Genomic DNA, 17,208 nt, shown 5'->3' with positions numbered 1-17,208 from the left:
AACTTTAAGTACATCTAATACTTCAGAAATATTTTTATACTATACTTTCAGTACAGTTTGCAATATTAAGGACTTAATGTGGCAGGTTTGGCAATATCTGTTGACCCTATTTTGGGGGCATGGTTCCTAGCAGTCTGAAACTATACTGCAAGAATTGAAGAAGGTTTATCAGCAGGCAGAAGATCAGTTCATTGGCTTTCTTCGGGACAGCCTGGAAAGGGGATGAGAGGAATGCTACTGTTGCATTAGGAATAACATGTCATGTATGCCATGTGAAGTTTTGCTTTTAGGTAGTGGGTTTGTGTGACAGTCTTGCTGTCCTTTCTCTCTTTAAGTCCTCTGCTGCTGGCAAAAAGTTATGCTATAAGATGGCTGTGTGGAATGATTCAAAGTTCCTTGTTTCAGTTTAGCAAGGGAATAATTATCGTGACTTGAAATAGCACAAAGAACATCTCTTTCTCACCAAAACAGACTAGGTGTGTGTAAGCATTGTATAGAACAAAAGCACGTGAAAACAAATCAGACTGTAACTGGTAATTCTTTCTTGCAACAGTTGCAACATCTTTTTCTTTTTTTTTTTCTTTTTGCCCAGCTTCTTATATGATTTATCATGGTTTAGATTTTCCTCAAGTACAAAGAAATATTAGATCTTGCCGATCCCTAGGTTGACTTCCTAATTGTTACATAGTTTTCTTCTGGTTAGATTAGCTAGTGTTTGATCAGTTTTGTAAACTGAACTTATAGTTGATTTTCTGAGAAGCTCCAGGACAATGGAGTATGTGCGTCAAGTAGGTGTGACTGACGACACAGGAGGAAGAAGCTGGAGTTTTTAGTATTCCCAGTACCTTGTGAGTACTTCTGTTATACACGGAAGAGAGGAGATATTTCCTCTGATGTTTGTACTTTGAGGTGGTGTTATTTAGGCAAACTAAGACTAAGAATTCTGCTGCCTTCTGGAAAAGGGTGGTAGAATAAAGAAAAGAACAAAGGCAATGATATCCTTTGACATGTGTAATAAGGTTTCAAGTCCAAAAGTTTTAGAGAAGCATTTGAAACAAACCAAAATCTTGGTTGGTTGTCAAAGTTTGCTTTTGAGTACCTATTTCACAGTCAGAACAAAGAAAATGGGGACTGCTATACCTCTTGTCCTCTCATGCCAGCACTGCATTTGCAGTACCCCTCAGCCATTTCTTTCAAAAGAAAGCTCAGTGGTTAATCTCCATACATGGAAACCAGACCATCAACCTCGGAATTTTGTGGGTAGTTGGGTGCCAAAGCTCCAACTCTGTGATCTCAAAGCACCAGATGGACAGTCGTTTTTTTCTTTTTCCTGTAACTGTGATTACAGGAAGCAGGAATCGCTTGAATAAAGCAGGTTCAGTTGGCATCTACATAATATAAAGATGTCTTAGTTCTCTGTTGTTTCACACATGATAAGTTTACTTCCTCTGATTTTAAATAGAGAAATTGCGTCCTTTCAGGATTAAGATATGTGTTTTCTAAGTAGTTTTTTTCTTCTTCAGATATGATTAAAAAAGAAGAATTCTCCAGTTTCATTTCAATGGAATCATCTAAATATTACTAAAACTAGGGATTATGGGAGTTCTGCAGAAATATTATGGGCTCTGTTAAAGTTTCAACTGGTCAGGAATGCGTGAGCTTATAATAGAGGGAAGATCACCCATAAGACTTCAGATTTTCTTTGGCAGTTCCACTTCCAAGTCTTGACTCAATTAGATCCTTACTTAAGATTGAAAGTGTGTGGAATTATAGACTAGCCTATTGTGCCAGTGGGCTATATATATAGTCATGCTATTGTATGCATACTGTAGCAATAGGCTATACTGTCCTACTGTGTCCTTGACTCCCATGGTAAGGCCCTTTAAATTGCCCTCCTTTAATGTAAAGGGAATCAGAGACCTTAGAGAAAATAAGCTGGTGTTAACCATGCCACGGGGGTGGATCTTAGATAAAGCATGATTCAATTAAAAGAAAAAGGATCTCAACTTGAAGATTGGTTCTGTGCATCAGGGCTATTGAAAGGGAACTGTCATTTCTGACTGGGAAAGGAAATAGGAGATGTAGCTTTTCTGTAGTCTGTTAAGCCTTTACAGTAAAATTCTTACATACCAGTGTCATTTGAAATATTTATTGGAAATCTAATGCCATATGAAGCTACTCAGAGCGTTAGGTTGCTTTATTTCTATTTGGGCTAGTAATAGGAATTCTGCTACAGATGAAGAATTTGTATTTCCTGCTTCCTTGGGATATTTTAGTTGACCAGAAACTAACAAGCTGGGAGAGTGCAGTGTGTTATCCAGGTGGTCATTTCCTTCCCAACTGCACTTTAACAGAGAGAGTTGTGATTTGCATGGAAATTCGTGGGGATTAATCGTTTGCATTTTCTGTCCCCTTATTTTGATGGCAGTGTAGTCAAATAAAATAGAACGGAGCTCTTCCTGAAGATACCTTGGACTGGTGAGCTGTTGATACTTTGTTATGGACGCTTGCCTGAACTATCTGTAATCAACCCAACCTGGCTACAAATAGCGCATAGATCAGATTAACTTGGTCAGCAGCTTTTCAGGTTGGGCATACCTGGTGGTAGAGCTTGCAGGCATCATGACTATTCAACAGCACCTCATAAAATTCCATTTTAAATCTGGAGAGCTCTCCTTGCATTATGATAGTCTTTTTAGACCTCTTCCACATGGCACGACATGAAACTACCTTCACTAGCCCTGACGCTCTGGCCCTTCCTGCTTTGGGGGCCACACAAAGGAGCTGACTGTTAGGGCTTGTGGTTGGAGGGGGGAAGATGAGAAAAGGATGAGGCAATGAAGGGTTTGCCTTGGGGCTGCGAGAGATGAAGGAACCCTTCTGAAAGGCATTATCTTGCATTTATAATTTCCAGATGGAAGGGTGCTTTAGTAAAGAGATTTGTCAAATGAAGACCCCCTTCATAAAACACATTCAACCGTTTGGGTGGGTGGGCCATTTCAGAAGAGATGCAAAACAAAACTGGTTGGGAACAAGACATATTTCTTCAATTTAAGGCATGCGTTTAGTAGCAAAGCCATCATCGTATTTCAGGAAAATGGTGTTGACTCAGCAAGAAAGAGGAGGCAGGAAAATGATTTGTAGTTTGCTTTATGGTGTGTTACTGGGGTTTGTGTTGAAAGGCATAATTGTGTCCACATGTGTATAAAAGTACAAACAGGTTGGCTTTTGAGCTGCTACAAAGTAATGGACATAGGATTTTACTCAAAGCTACTCAAAGGGTGGTATAATTCCAGCTGGCTCAGTGGGAATTGGATTAAACCCATTACAAGAGGCTAATGAGTCCTGTTAGGAGACATTCTTCAGTGTAATGTCAATGTGGTTTTCTCAAATGCAACTGCAATGTTGTGTTCTGTGAAAATGCTTTTGCTTCATCTTGTCAGACCGAGTCTGAATGAGATAAGCTTCAGTTTGTTCAGAAAAGAAAGAGGAGGCTTTTAACCAGTAAGTGAAAATCTTGACTTGAGTGACATTGATTGTTTTCTCAGGTCTGTATTTCTTCAGGGCTTTCTGGCACCATGCAACTCAAGCACGAGTTATCTTTTTGCACTCACGCTCAAACTATTAAGTAGTAATCCTGCTTCATTTGAGATGAAGGCAGTTGCTTCTGATAACACGGGGTCAGGCCACTCTAAGCCATCTTCCTCCATCATAGAGACAGAACGAGGAAAGCAAGATTTCAAATAGAGTTAGAAGGTGATTTTAAACACATCTTATAAAGAGAAATATCATTTTCTTTTTTCTGTAAGAACCGCATATGTAACCGATCCCTCTACATTAGTAAGATGACATCTGTCTTCTCTTAGACACAATTTCAATACTAGAACTTGTGATGTTATGTTGTTGTTTTTGTTTATTTCTTTTAAAGAGCCTCCAGGTGCTGGCTTAAGAAAAAAAAATCTTTGTGCATTCCTAGCTATTCTATGTGTTCACTTTAAAAACTAAAAAAAAAAAAAAAATACTAATTTTAAAAAAATAGCATCAATGACTTCACAGAACCTTATTTTACTGTTTATTAGTAACCACAATACCAGATGCATTATAAATCTTGAGGACTTCATTTTAGGCAGATTCTTGAGGAAAAACTCTCTAAATGAGCTCTTCAAGAAGACTGGATATTCTAGCATGTTTTGGTATGAGTATCTCTTTTCAGCTATGAATTTTACATATAGTAAAAAGACACTCTCTTGGGTCTCTGTTTTGAAAATACTGTGTGAGACAGTCAAGGTAAAACAGGGTAAATTATAGACTGTGTGGATGCTGTTTCATGTAAGTATAAATAGAGTCTGAGCCCATAAAAATTCCTTAGAAAACACATTTTCAGTAACTGTGTATTTTAATATGCAATTTATTAGCTTCTCTAAAATGGGTATTGTCCCTAAAGAATAGAGCAGGTGGCAGGTTCTCTATTTAAAGGATATTTCCAAGAAATCATTTTCCCCGAGGCCAGGAGCTGAAGGAGTGTGTGCCCTCAAGGACCCCTCAGTGTGTGTGTGCTTCATCTCCTTCTAGTAAGGACACCGTATATTCAAGTAATGATGGAAAATCTTCCTGTGAGATCAGATTCCACCACAAACAAACTATGAAGAACTCTTTATTTTGGTGAGATGTTAGATATAAAGAAAATAATGTGGAGCGATGGTGCTTTTCCCCTGAAGGGAGGCGAGGTATTGGAGAGGGAGAACCATGAGGGATTTCTGGCCAAAATGGTGAGAAGAGCTTTTGGGATGGCAAGCTCCAGAGGGGACTGGAGCTTGCTGAATGGCCGGTGTTTGAATCTGCTCTTCCAGGGAGTAAAACACAATAAAATGCCCTCTTAACCCTGTGGTGAGCCCCTTCTTGCTTGCTGAGAGGTTAATGGAGGGCTGCTCTGTGCTAGAAAGGGGATGGGGAGCTGACACTGGGGGAGCTGTAGCTCTAGGGGAGGTAGCCAGGTGTATAAGAGGGTTTGAGTATCTGTGTTAAATTTGGAGGGGAGAATTGGAGAGTGAAAAGCCATGGGTCCATGACACTGGTAGGAGCGTCTTGTCTCTGAGGTGCCTGGCTGTTAAAAGTTTGGGTTTGTTCCCTCCCAAACTGAGATTTGGTACCTGTGCACTGAAGACTCTCTTCCTACAGCCATCGTGCAGGAAGGATTAGGAAATGTTGCTTGGGAACAGTTTTAGGTATCTTACAGATTGCTTTTAAGAATATTCTGTATTTGGAAGCAGCTTGTGTTTGTATGCTATTTCCGTCTTGTAAATTGACATCAATTTGATTACCTGCTCTGTTGCCAATGTGCTAGACCAGTTTCTGATAGATGCACTTGAAAGATGTGTTTCTTTTTGTGAGTGCTTTTCAAGAAAAAAATGAATCCTGGCATCTTAAAGAAAGCCTTATGCCAGTATTTCAATTCTTCAGGCCTGGGAAAGAGTAATGGATATGGGTGTAATGAAAGAATTACGTTAAAGAAAGAAGGGATTTTCTTTGTTTCAATACGTAAATAACAGGAAGTCTGCAAACTGTTCTTACAATTATGATCAGTGACTTGACAACAGCCTTCTACACTTGTGTGTCGAAGTGGTGGTTGCGGTGGTGGTGGTTGTTTTATCCTTTTGTTTTAAATAATCCTATTTAGCTCAAGGAAATGTCAAAAATGATTATCATTTACTTTCCAATCCTTATTGGCTGTTGATTTACTCTACCATCTTGATAGGATTGCACAAAGCAGTGCAAACAAGAATGAATGACAGTTATTGTATGTAATATTAAATCCAAAGGGCAACATTTCAGTATCAGCTTACCGTGTGGCTTTTAAAGGCTGAGGAACCTTTTGTTAGTTATTGTCCATGGAGATTCTGGTTAGCAGTGATCCACTTACAATAGGTGCCTAGTGTAGGAAGTCCAAAAATGAATCCTGTTTATATCCTGTAAGAAAAAGAAACAAAACTTGCCCCAAGAAACTTTAACTTTTGACAAACCAAAATGATGAATTACAGCACTGAAGCAATTCATGTTTCCTAGCTTGCAGTGCATAAAGATTACGAGGTGGTTGGGTGCAGAACTTAATGTCCTGTGCTGGCTTTGCAGCCCATACTGAACTCTGTAGCACGTTTAGGTTTTATGTTGTAGCTTGTCACACCAACTGTTTTGGTGGTGTTTAAGTAATGTTCTATGTAAACTGCAATCCCCTCATGTAGCTGCAACATAGATTAGGAAAAGCCTCCCATTTCACTGAAACTTGCCTTTTCTTTTCTGGTGGGCGCTGCAGAAACATGGGAATTGTTGGATGCACTTCGGATACTACAGCGTTAGCACATTTGGGGTGCTTCTGCTTTTGTGTTACAGCAGTTGTCTCAACTGCTGCATTTGTATTTTTGAGTTCCATCCTCCTTCTGTAGAAGGGCAAGCTGCTTGTTGTCACAGCTAAATGCATGATAAAACTTTTATTGTTTAGTAAATGTGGCTGCAGAATTTTTCTCTTTTTGTTTATCACCAGCAAGGGTGGCTAACACAAATAACTGCTACTTTTGCCTTTTATTGTAACTTCAAGGTCACATCACTTAGTTCTGTTGTAATGAATGCCATCTATTGGTCAAGGTAACTTCTTGGATTATGAAGATTATATTCCATTCATAAGAAGTCAAGTGGAAAAAAAGATACTGTAATATGGTGGATAAAATTCACAACAAATGTGATAGAGAAGCAGGAATGAATTCCCAGAGTCCCGACTTTATATAAGCCTGTCTGTTTTCTTAATCTCATGGACATTCTCTGTCCATGTCTCATTTTTGTTGATTACTGTTCATTCAAGTACTTAGCTTGCTCTCTATCCTTTGCCTCGTGCTTTCATGGTTTTCTTCCTCAGCCCATCACTGCTACTGGGTTCAAGTGCATCCTGTCAAGCTGTTGAACATAAACAGCTCAGGAGTTTCAAGAGTTGCATTTTCTCACTTTGTTTTATGCTGTTACTTGTTATCTCATTATTTTTTTTTCAAATTATTGAAAGCCAGCTCTGATCTTAACACACAATCTGCTTCCTGAAGTGTGTCATGAAACCAGATGAGCCAGAGCAAGGTGGGGAAGGGCTGTGCTTTGGCAGAGAGCCACAACTGGATGGGCTTCAGGAGGGTTTTGGTCTGTACGTGGGCGCGCTGCTCTGCTCCTGCAGCTGCAAGCATGCTGGCTCTTTGAATTAAAACTGAGATGTAAACCAGGGGAGGAAAATGCTGTATCTTCAGTGAAAGTGTGTGATCTCAAGTTTGTGGGCTGCCCTGGTGGGTTGCAAAAGCTGTTGCTTCTGCCACAGAGAGCAGTGAGGCAACCAAAGCAATTTGCATCTCTGTGTGGCATGAGTCAGGACAGCAATGTGACAGATCACGCAGGCATGACAGGAAGCGGGGATCCTTGTGTCTGGTAAACATAAAATATAGTTTCCCTGACTTACGAATGTCTTGCCTATTTAAATGTTATGGGTCATGTATTTACCTATGTATGCAACACACACCTGTTTTATTATGGGCTTACGTGGCAGTAATGAAAATTACTTCTGCCTGTGACTGTAGACAGGATGGTGTATTACACAGTGATTACATTTTTTCACTTTTCTTATCTCCCACCAAAAAAGTTGGCATTGATCCTGTCATAGGATCGGCTAAATGGGTTCACCTGCAGAATCAGGGATTGACTTTAGTTTCTTAACCACTGCTGCAGGTGGGCTCTTTGTATTAACAAGCACTTAGAGTAAAAATAAAATCTATTTTCTTTTGGAGAGTGGGGGGTTCCCCTCTTCTGGAAATGGGTTGGCCATCTGAGATGGAACTTTTAAAAGACCCATTTCTAATTTTCTCCTTAATATGACGACATAACTGCAGGTCTTGGAGAAATATGACTTGACAGCTAAATCTGCCCACTTATGGATTTGACAGCATGGTATGCAGAGGTCTTCTGATCCAGAAGCCGTTCACCAGATGCAGAAAAATAGCTCTGATTAGTGTGTGACCTTGACAGTGATCACGGCTGCTCCTCTTGTCAGGCCATCAGAAAGGGAACAGAGAAGTTCTGTTTCCCAGTATAAGTTGTTGCTTATCTGGAAGAAATAGCTGAATGCTTTTTGGGGGACTGTTCTCAAATAGTTGCATTTCTCAAAATTGTACACACATGAGAATTGCTCATAGCAATGCAGGACTCTCCCCTCAATTTCTGGCATTTGAAAGATCTCTGTAAGAGCATAGCCCATCCTTGAGGGCCAGAGCAATACTTCTGCTTGATCAGCTTGTACTTTAATGCAGATGATATTTATCCCCATACCTCATTTCTATTTTTACTTACTTCTGTGTACGCTTACGGTTCTGAGTGTAAGAATTGGGTGTATCCTAATGGCATTTAATGTACCTTAAAAAATTACAAAAACAAAACTTCTTTATGTAACAGCGGGTTAAAAAATGCTCAAAACGAAGGAATGAAAATGCTCAGTTATTCTTTCATTGCTTTTCAATGAGGCTCAAAAAATAGAAAATATTTAGGAATCACAAGAGTAAAACTTTTTGTTTTCTTTTAAGAACAAGGTCATAGCTCAGTGAATGAGGCAACTCTGACATGTCTTTAAAATGGAGGTCTTTATCGTGGTCAGCAGATTCAAGCGGTTAGCAAGACTTAGATTTCTGCTTGACCTCTCCCTTCTGAGGGAAGCACATTGGCTCGGATACTGTGGCCGAAAACTAAGATTCAGGAAATTATTACACTTGTCATTAACCTGAGATAGAAGGGCTAAGATAAAAGATTAGGCAAAGCTTTTCCACAGTGCATCCTGTGCGGGGCTGAATTTCCAGGCCTGTTAGGCCCGTCACGCAGAGCGGTGCTACCTTGTGGTATCTAGACCCTAGGCAAGGTTCTGGCAGGACCCTACCATTTATTTGGCATGAGAAATGCTAGCTATACTCCCTTTGCAGAATAATGAAGGTTATTCATCAATAAAATTTCCCTTTGGGTGGGATAGCAGTGATGATTTCAGAGCTGTGTGCTGCTCCTTCCATAAAATCCACTGAGGAGTTGGTAGGTGCTGGAGTTTGGGAAGGTCTACAGTGTGGGATGGTTTCAGTGAGGCCTGACAAGGGGGATGCTAACATTTGTTCTGCTTCTTTTTCATATAGGTTGAGAAGGTTTTAATAAAAAATGCATTTGATATCTAAAATCTCACTGTTTAACATCATTCCTGAGGAATATTAGCTTTACAACGTCTGGTTCAGTGACATCCAGTATACCTTCCACGTGTCAGCAAATCTACATCACTCTTAATCTTTTATCAATATGTTGTTCAAAGAAAAGTTTGCCCCTGGCAAACACTTGAAAGACTCCAAATATTTTCATTATTTTTGAAAAACTTAGACCATTTTCTGGGTGTTTTTTTCTTAGCGCTGATTTTTATTTTTCATGTCTGCTCTAAAACTTTACATAAAATGACTTTGCAATGCATTTTTTTTCCCCACAGATGAAATCATGCATCAGGATATCATTCCCCTCTATGCCGCAGATATTCAGGACCAGTTAAAGAAACAATTTGCTTACCTGTCAGGTAAGAAGTCTATGATGTTCCCTCATGTGGATACTGCTCAGTTCTATGGCTGGACCTGTTATGCTTTCACAGTTTCTGATGCCTCACAAATGTGTTCTTTATAAGAAACTGAAAATACAGACTACCAAGACTCGTTATCTAAAGATTTACGAAAAAGTGAAGGTATTTATTTAATTTAAAATTTCCATCGTGCCTTATTATCAATCATTTTCAGCATCTAGGATAATGGGATGGAATTGAGGGTAGGGTAAAGGAATAAACGGGGAAAAAATAAATAAGGAAGTTCAGAGGAGCCTGGTATGTGAACGTGTAGTCAGTGCTAAGGGAGCTGTGCTTCCCAGTGCTTGTGGCTGAGACAGTGCTTGCATCCTGATATAGAGTTCCCCAAGCTAACTGAGCTGTTGTTGGGAATTGGAGATGCAGTGTGGGTGTGCTGTTGTAGCTGTGGTCTGGTGGTCCTCATACTGCAGGCTAAGCTGCCACCAGCTCTGCTGTCAGCTTCAGTACTGAAACCCAAGCTGACACCTTGGGCTTGACCAAAGCGATATTTGAGCAAGCACCACTGTAGCACATTCCCCAGCAGTCTCAGTGCCATGCTCAGACACATGCAGCTCTGGAAGGGCTTTTCCTCTTGGTATCCCTGCATTCATTCTGCAAAGGAACCTGCTTTGTAGACTAAAACTGTCTCTAAAAGCAGCACAGCTGTGTTTACACAGCATAGAGTGTTTTTGATGCCCCTGGATTACCTGCGCCAGGTAAGCAATGTGTTTATGTGCTGTGCAGGCATCAGTTGCTGAGCTTGGTCCATCCAGATGCTGGGACTGACCGTGACTAATCCCTAATGAATAAAGGGAGACGGTGCCTCCGCTCGCTGATCAGGCTGAGACGGGTCTGACAAGCTTCTGTGTTGTTTGTTTTCTTGTCTTCCTGTCTGTAAAACTCTCGCAGGTGTGCAGCAGCGAACTTGTTGGAGTTACTGCTCTGCCCTCCCTCCAGTACATGGAGAAGGATGAGCTTTGCAGAGCTGCCCTGCCTCCTTCAGTATGAAGGAGGTTAACCTTTCTAGGCTGAAGTTGGACTTTGACTGTTCTTTCTCCTTTGAATCCCTTCCTGCATCAGATCAAGGGACACCCGGGAATGAAACAATGTGCTGCTTTGTTTGATAAAACCTTTTTAAATCTCATTGTTATCGCAGCTGATCATTATCTATAGCTTATTCCTGCCTCATAAGCTAAACTAAGTGTTGGAACTGTAGTAGTAGTTGTGTTTTCTATGGGCTGATAAATATGGGAAATAAGATTATTTTCTTTATGAAGATGGCTGTTCGTGGTTCATTTGGGATGATGGTGTGTAAGCTACAATTCTTCTCTGGCAATTTATTTTTATTTTTTTTTTACTTTCCAAGCTCTTCCTTTTTATCCAGGGGCAAAAATTAGCTTGAAATAGCGTTATGCAAGAACCAGCCTATCTAGGCAGCTCCAAGTAGGGTTTACATTTTGACCCTCAGAAGTAAGTGGAAAACTGGTGATTTCAGTAGATGACTGAAATCTCATTGAGTCCAGTGGGAGATTCTTCACCCCCTACCAGTCTTGAGTTCTCACAGCTACAAGCATTGTCAACACTCATTACATCTGCTGTGCAGTGGAGCTTAGTGAGGACAGCCTTTCCTCATTCTGTTTTATTCAGTTTGTATTTAAATCTCATATCTATTTTAAGTCTGTTTTGTTCGCCTGAAATAGTAGGACAGCTGCATTATTATGGACTGTAACTATATTCTTCATTACATTGTATTATTATTGGGCAATTAGATTGTTGTGCATTTTCATTTCACTTTGAAATTCAATTCTTTTATCCTAATGTCCTCCTGCAGGACACTGAGGGTTTTATTTTTGGTGCTGTACCAAATACTGTTGTTATGGGTTCTGTGAACAAAGGAACAGAGTTAATATTTTGACACTCAATTTATATACAGTTTACCAATTTACTTATTCTTGCAGTTGTTGTGCTTACAAGTAGCTTTGCTGGAATGCCACTTAAGGCCTTCCCTATGTGTGTGAAGGGGACTTTTATTTTTTAATGAATAAGTTACCTTTCAAATAGGATCTTAGGGCATGACACAAAACATGTTAAAATTGAAGTTTCTAGATTATGAATATTTGTGGTAGATAGCTTCTTTGCAGGTGTGGTGAATCAATGTCATATATATGTTTCATTTTTTAGTTTTTTTCAAAGGTTGGTCTAGATGATCTTGGAGTTCTCTTCCAACCTAGATGATTCTGTGATTCTGTAACATATACTTGAAAATCACATCAGTTTCACTAATAGGTTATATCTAGGTCTTGTGGGATGCTTGCTTAATAGTGAGTGCAAAGCAGTCTGCTTCAACAGCTGAAGATTGTAGCCCTTTCTGAGCTACTTTCTGTGTTTTGACGTAAAACAGCATCACCTGTTTGTCTGTCTCTTCCTCTGGAGGTACAAAGTATTCCATGTCTCTCATTGTGTTAAATTATATTACAAATGCTCTGGGGACATCCAAGTTAGGCTTGAAACAAAACAATTTAAAACAAAACTTTATTTTAATTCTTAAGTTTTTCAGCAAGCATAGCCAAATGTAATTGTGTCAAGGTTGCAAGGTGCTAGCTGCTCCTACAGATGCTGGAGGCTCTAGCTGTTGCTCGGCAGTGTGTCTGCAGTTGTGTTCAGCTCACATGTAATAGGGGCAAGTTGCAAGCTCTGGATGAGGTTTCAAATCAGTCATTCACAAAACAAGATTATAAACCCCAGTGTTAATATTTTACCTCAGGCTCAGCTGCTTACATTTTTCTTTGGAGTTTCTTCCTTCTGTGGAACAAGGTCCTTAACTTCAAGAATTTTTGTTGCTCTTTTTGTTGCTGCTAAGCCATATTAGGTGTGCCCTTCCACATACCAAAGCAGACAGTCCTCTCTACATGGTTCACTGTTTCACCTGTCTAACATGTTCTTCATTTAGTTTGTATTTTTGTAACCACTTTTCCTCTATTGCGACGGTTTTTTATTATTTATTACTATATTATTTATTTATTTATTTCTCCTCTAAAGGGACGTTGGAGGGTCTATTCAAAAGTCTCTGGAAAATGCCTACCTTGCTTACAGTCTCTCATTTGCATTTTATATTTTCTTTCACAAATATTTTCTTTTCTCTTCCCTGGCTTAGAAAGTTGCTGTATTACTTTCATAGCCAACTTTGTAACTATCTGCAGTTGCTATAGGCAGGTGTGTTAAAACAAACATAGATGAACAAGAGCATACAGACAGGTGTATATGTTTATATGCATCTTAAATCATACAAGCTGTGTGATGTGCAAATGGCACTCCTGGCCAGCACAAGTACTGAAACGAGCTGTTTCAGCTCGCTTTGTTTTGAATGCCTCTTCATACATTGCACAACTTCAAACAAAGTTATTTCCATTAAAGGAAAGTTGCTATTTTTTAATTCTTCATGCAACTTGCATTTTTGCATATTTATTCATAGTTGGCTTTCCTGCAGTTGAAAAAGTTAGCATTGGTTCTAGCTTTTAAAATGCTTAATCTTTGGCCCTTAAATTGTCCTTGTAAATGATTTGCTTCTCCTTGCTCTCTCTAACTTTAATTCATCAGCAATGTTCTTGCTCTCTTGTATGGAAGTGACCTGGAAATACCTTACTGGTTAAACTGTTGTCTTTGTTGTATCAGTGGGTCCTGAGTCTGTAAACTGTGTTTGAGAATTTCTAAGTGGATTCTGTACTATGCACATTGCAGCATTTATTTTTGAAATTTCAACTTAGTTGCCCATATAACACGTTCATTGTAAGTGTCCTGTACTGACAGTAGAAGAAGCAAAAAACAGTAGCAGTTTGTCTCACTCAGGTCTTGACCTAACTGTGGTTTTATATTCAGTACACTGAACTTGCTGTCTGTAGAAACTAAAACCGTGAAAGAAAAAAATCTGATTTCTAGCCCAGTATACTTACTACTGATCAGCCTGAGCAAAATGCAGCTTGTGAAGTAATCTAAAACTTCACTTATTTATTAAAAAAATATTTCCTTGAAATACCTCAATCCTTTTTTTTCCTTTGCAAAGGATATGCAATGAAGCTTTTATCCACTAATTCATTGAAGTCTACTCTTAATTTCACATACTTTGAGTACTCCAATTGAGTATATTCCTCAAGAGGAGGAAAGGAGAAATTCCTTTTCAGAAACATAAACGTAGTATCTGAACTACAACAGCAGTAAAACAAAATACGTACTAAGCCTTTCTCTCATTCGCACAAGTACCTAACTTTTGATGTCAGTGCAAACAAGATTACTTTTATACAAGCTGGATCTTTTGAACTGAAGTTCTTGACCATTGTCATTGTCAAATGGCTCAGCTCTTGAGTCTTGTGTGCCCATACTGATCAATATAAAAACAATATCTTTCTTTTAATCTGAATGCCATTTCATTTGCATGATAGAGCTAAAATGCAGGTCCTCTAACCTGAATCTGTCATCACATAATTATATCCACCTACACTGCTCCCTTTTCGTGGGATTGGGTAGGGTGCTTTTGAGAGTACCTTTTCGTTTGCAAGCTCGAGCAGAATAACTAGGGGAACACTGCAAAATAATCTGCTTTCGTTTCCTGAAAGTCTGAGCATTCTACTTTGCTGCTCTCTGATTTTGCCAGTCCTACCAGGAGAAACAGCATGTCTTTTACTGGGCTGTGGGGAATTTTCATTTTCTCTGTGCACACGTGTGTTTTTCAGCAGCTGTGCCAATTTCATAATTTTTGTAACTTTCAATGCAGTTTTAAACTGAAAAGAGTAATAACTGTCACTTCAGAGTGGTTTTGGACAAGTCCATCGTATGACTATTGATTAGAATTTGTGTGAAACAGTGTTAAAATTTCCTTGGCTTGGCAGTTCTTTATCACTCTACCAACTTACAAAAAAAGAACATCATAAAAAAGAAAATTATAACCGTGGTAGGAGAAGTTAGATGTAGCAGAACATAGAGAATAAATGCTAAATTACCTAGGTTTGCTAGTTTCTAAGGATTGTTTTTCCATTCCTTTAATATACATGAGTTCTTGATGCTCCGGACCCACCTTTTAATGACTACTGCTAATTCTCTGGATCCACATAATTTTAATGATCAGTGCTATCGTTAAAAAATTTTAGAGAAGCTAGGAACACTGTGATATTTCATAAGCCAAATTAAGTCATTTTGCTACCTAACTTGTGTAGCTAATGCAATTCAACGTATTTTCAAAATGCGTATTTCCCCCAAAATACAGGGCTGTCACTGATGTAACAACTGGCTGCAGACCAAGGCCGTTCTTCTACTTAGAAGGCAGCCCCACCTCACTGGAAGTTTACTGGAATTGTAGGGGTTTATCCTCTGAAAAACTTTCACTTCACATGGGTAATTTGTTTTCTTTGATATCCAATTTGTTTTGGAAGCTTCAATCGAATAGGTTTGCAAAGGCACTTGTAAATGAGTTAATAACAAAGTACTGCTTTAATGAAGGCTCACGGAAATAGGGTGGAAGTGGGTCTACTTCATGTAAAGTGGTATTTTGTTTTTGTTTAATTGCAGATATACGTTTCAGTGCTCTTCACTTCTATGGTGTTTCCATTTTTAGACTGAAAAATAATGAGTCTCTCATTTGGAGGTGGTTCCTTACAACTACAAATGTAATGAGACCAAGTAATTCTCAAGTAATTCTTGGAAACCATTTCAGACAAAATGAGTGAGGACTGATTGCAGGTACTTAAGGACTGGTGTATTCTCTTTTGCTCTTTGCAATTTAACCGAAAACAAAAGCTGGCACTCAAGTGGCATTTGATGAATACCTCAAAAAGAAATAATACCAGACATTTTTCAACATTTTCCCTTGCATAGTCATGATAGCATTTGTGTGCGTGCGTATGTGTATACACGTATCTCCCAAAAGAAGGGGCTTTAATATCCTTTCAGAAAAAAAACTTTTAAAAAACAACAACAAAACCCACCTGAGATTAGATTGAAAATGCTCCCAAAGATATACTGGGTTGTCTTAGGAACACACAAAATTATTACACTCCAGCTGAACAAGTCAATGCATCCCTGTTTACGCCTAGCAATAGGAGAGTAGGCTTGTGTGCGGCATGGTGAATTGAACTTGGCCAGCAAAGAAGCTCAGCTTGGTCCGCAGCTGTGGTGGACATTTCAGGAGGGTGAATTGCAGGGAGAGAGATGATTTTGCAGCTGTCATGACTGTGAGCTAAGTAGATGCAGTCACTCTACCAACAGATTTGGATTTCTTTAAAAAAAAAAAAAAAAAAAAAAAAAAATTACAGTTAAATGACTTTGGATTATGATTTTTACAGTTTGTGATTGCGTGAAAATTACAGTTGCTCATTTAAAAAATGACTCTAAATGACTCTGTACAAATTGAGTTATTGTCATGAGCTGTGGCACTCATGGAGCTCAGGTTAGTTTTCATGTCTTTTTTGTAACTGGGTTTGGAATGCTGAAAGGCTAATTATGTGAATTGGTTTTAATAAGATATTTAAATTTTTGCCTTAAAAACATGTTTTGGAAAGGATGAGAGAAGTCAAATTGTTTATTTTTGTCACTCTCTTGCTTTTCCACTCACTTAAAACAAACAAACAAACAAAGACCAAAAACCAAACAAACCTTGCTTTCCAAACTCCAATTTTCTTTTTACCTACTCACACCAAAATTCTGTGGCTTGGCTTAGTTCTGGGAGAAGGAAAGAAAATCACGTTTTACACAGCTAATTTAGGACTAAACTACATAATGCTGCTTTTGCAGAGGTGAAACAAGGATAAGTGGTTCTGAATGAAGGAAAAAAAAAAAAAACACATTCCTTGCTGCCTTAAGCTCATTCTGAAATAAAGGACATATTAAAAAACGAACTCATCTACTATATTAGTATTTCATACCAACGCAACTTCAATGTAGGATTTTTACTTGGCTGTATATTCTGTGATCTTTATGTAACTTGCCATGACAAATGCTTATTTGCAAGTAACCAATGCTTTACTAGAGCGGCATGTCTTTCATTTGTGGCAATGTACTCCAAGTTGCAATATCGTGTACTTCAAGTTGCAATATAGAAAGCGACTTCTCTAGGCCAGTGATGTTAAAGCTGAAATTATGGGGAATTTATTATGCAGAGCAGTTCAGAGCACCTGGCTCTAAGCTCTGCAGCACTGAGGCTCTGGTAAGGAAAAGCACTTGAGCAGCATTGGGAGGTATAGGTGTGCTCAAGTGTCCCGTCAGGAAAATACTGGATTAACGTAATCAGAGCACAACAGTGTATTTACAGGCAGGAGGATGGAGTCGCCCCCACCCATGGTAACCACGAATGAGTGTAATAGAAACTGAAAAATAGTAGGCTGTGTCAAGGCTGGATGGCTCCGCGTTTGCCCTTGACAATTGTTGGTGGTCTGGGAACTTCCTGAAAGTCGTGGTCTGTGGTTCTTCTTTTAGGCTGTGTCCTGCAAGAGTATTGTTCTTTTTCTTTTGTTTCATATGACCTATTTATAGAAGCTAAGTGGAACAAAGTGAGTAACCAGGGGAAAGCT

General features: G+C 39.0%; 1 protein-coding gene across 1 annotated transcript in view; it reads left to right on the top strand.

Annotated features, from left to right (window-relative positions):
* MCF2L (MCF.2 cell line derived transforming sequence like) overlaps positions 1-17,208 on the top strand; it is a 155,102-nt gene that overhangs the window by 78,741 nt on the left and 59,153 nt on the right. Inside the window, exon 3 of the mRNA XM_050708351.1 lies at positions 9,530-9,613. Within this exon, the coding sequence (XP_050564308.1) occupies positions 9,530-9,613 (84 nt within the window). The remainder of the gene's footprint in view (positions 1-9,529; positions 9,614-17,208) is intronic.

Source organism: Cygnus atratus, chromosome 1 (genome assembly GCF_013377495.2).
Source record: "Cygnus atratus isolate AKBS03 ecotype Queensland, Australia chromosome 1, CAtr_DNAZoo_HiC_assembly, whole genome shotgun sequence".
In the NCBI taxonomy this organism is placed as follows: Eukaryota; Metazoa; Chordata; class Aves; order Anseriformes; family Anatidae; genus Cygnus; species Cygnus atratus.
Note: the sequence above shows the minus strand (reverse complement) of the source record. Positions and strands in the feature narration are given on the sequence as shown.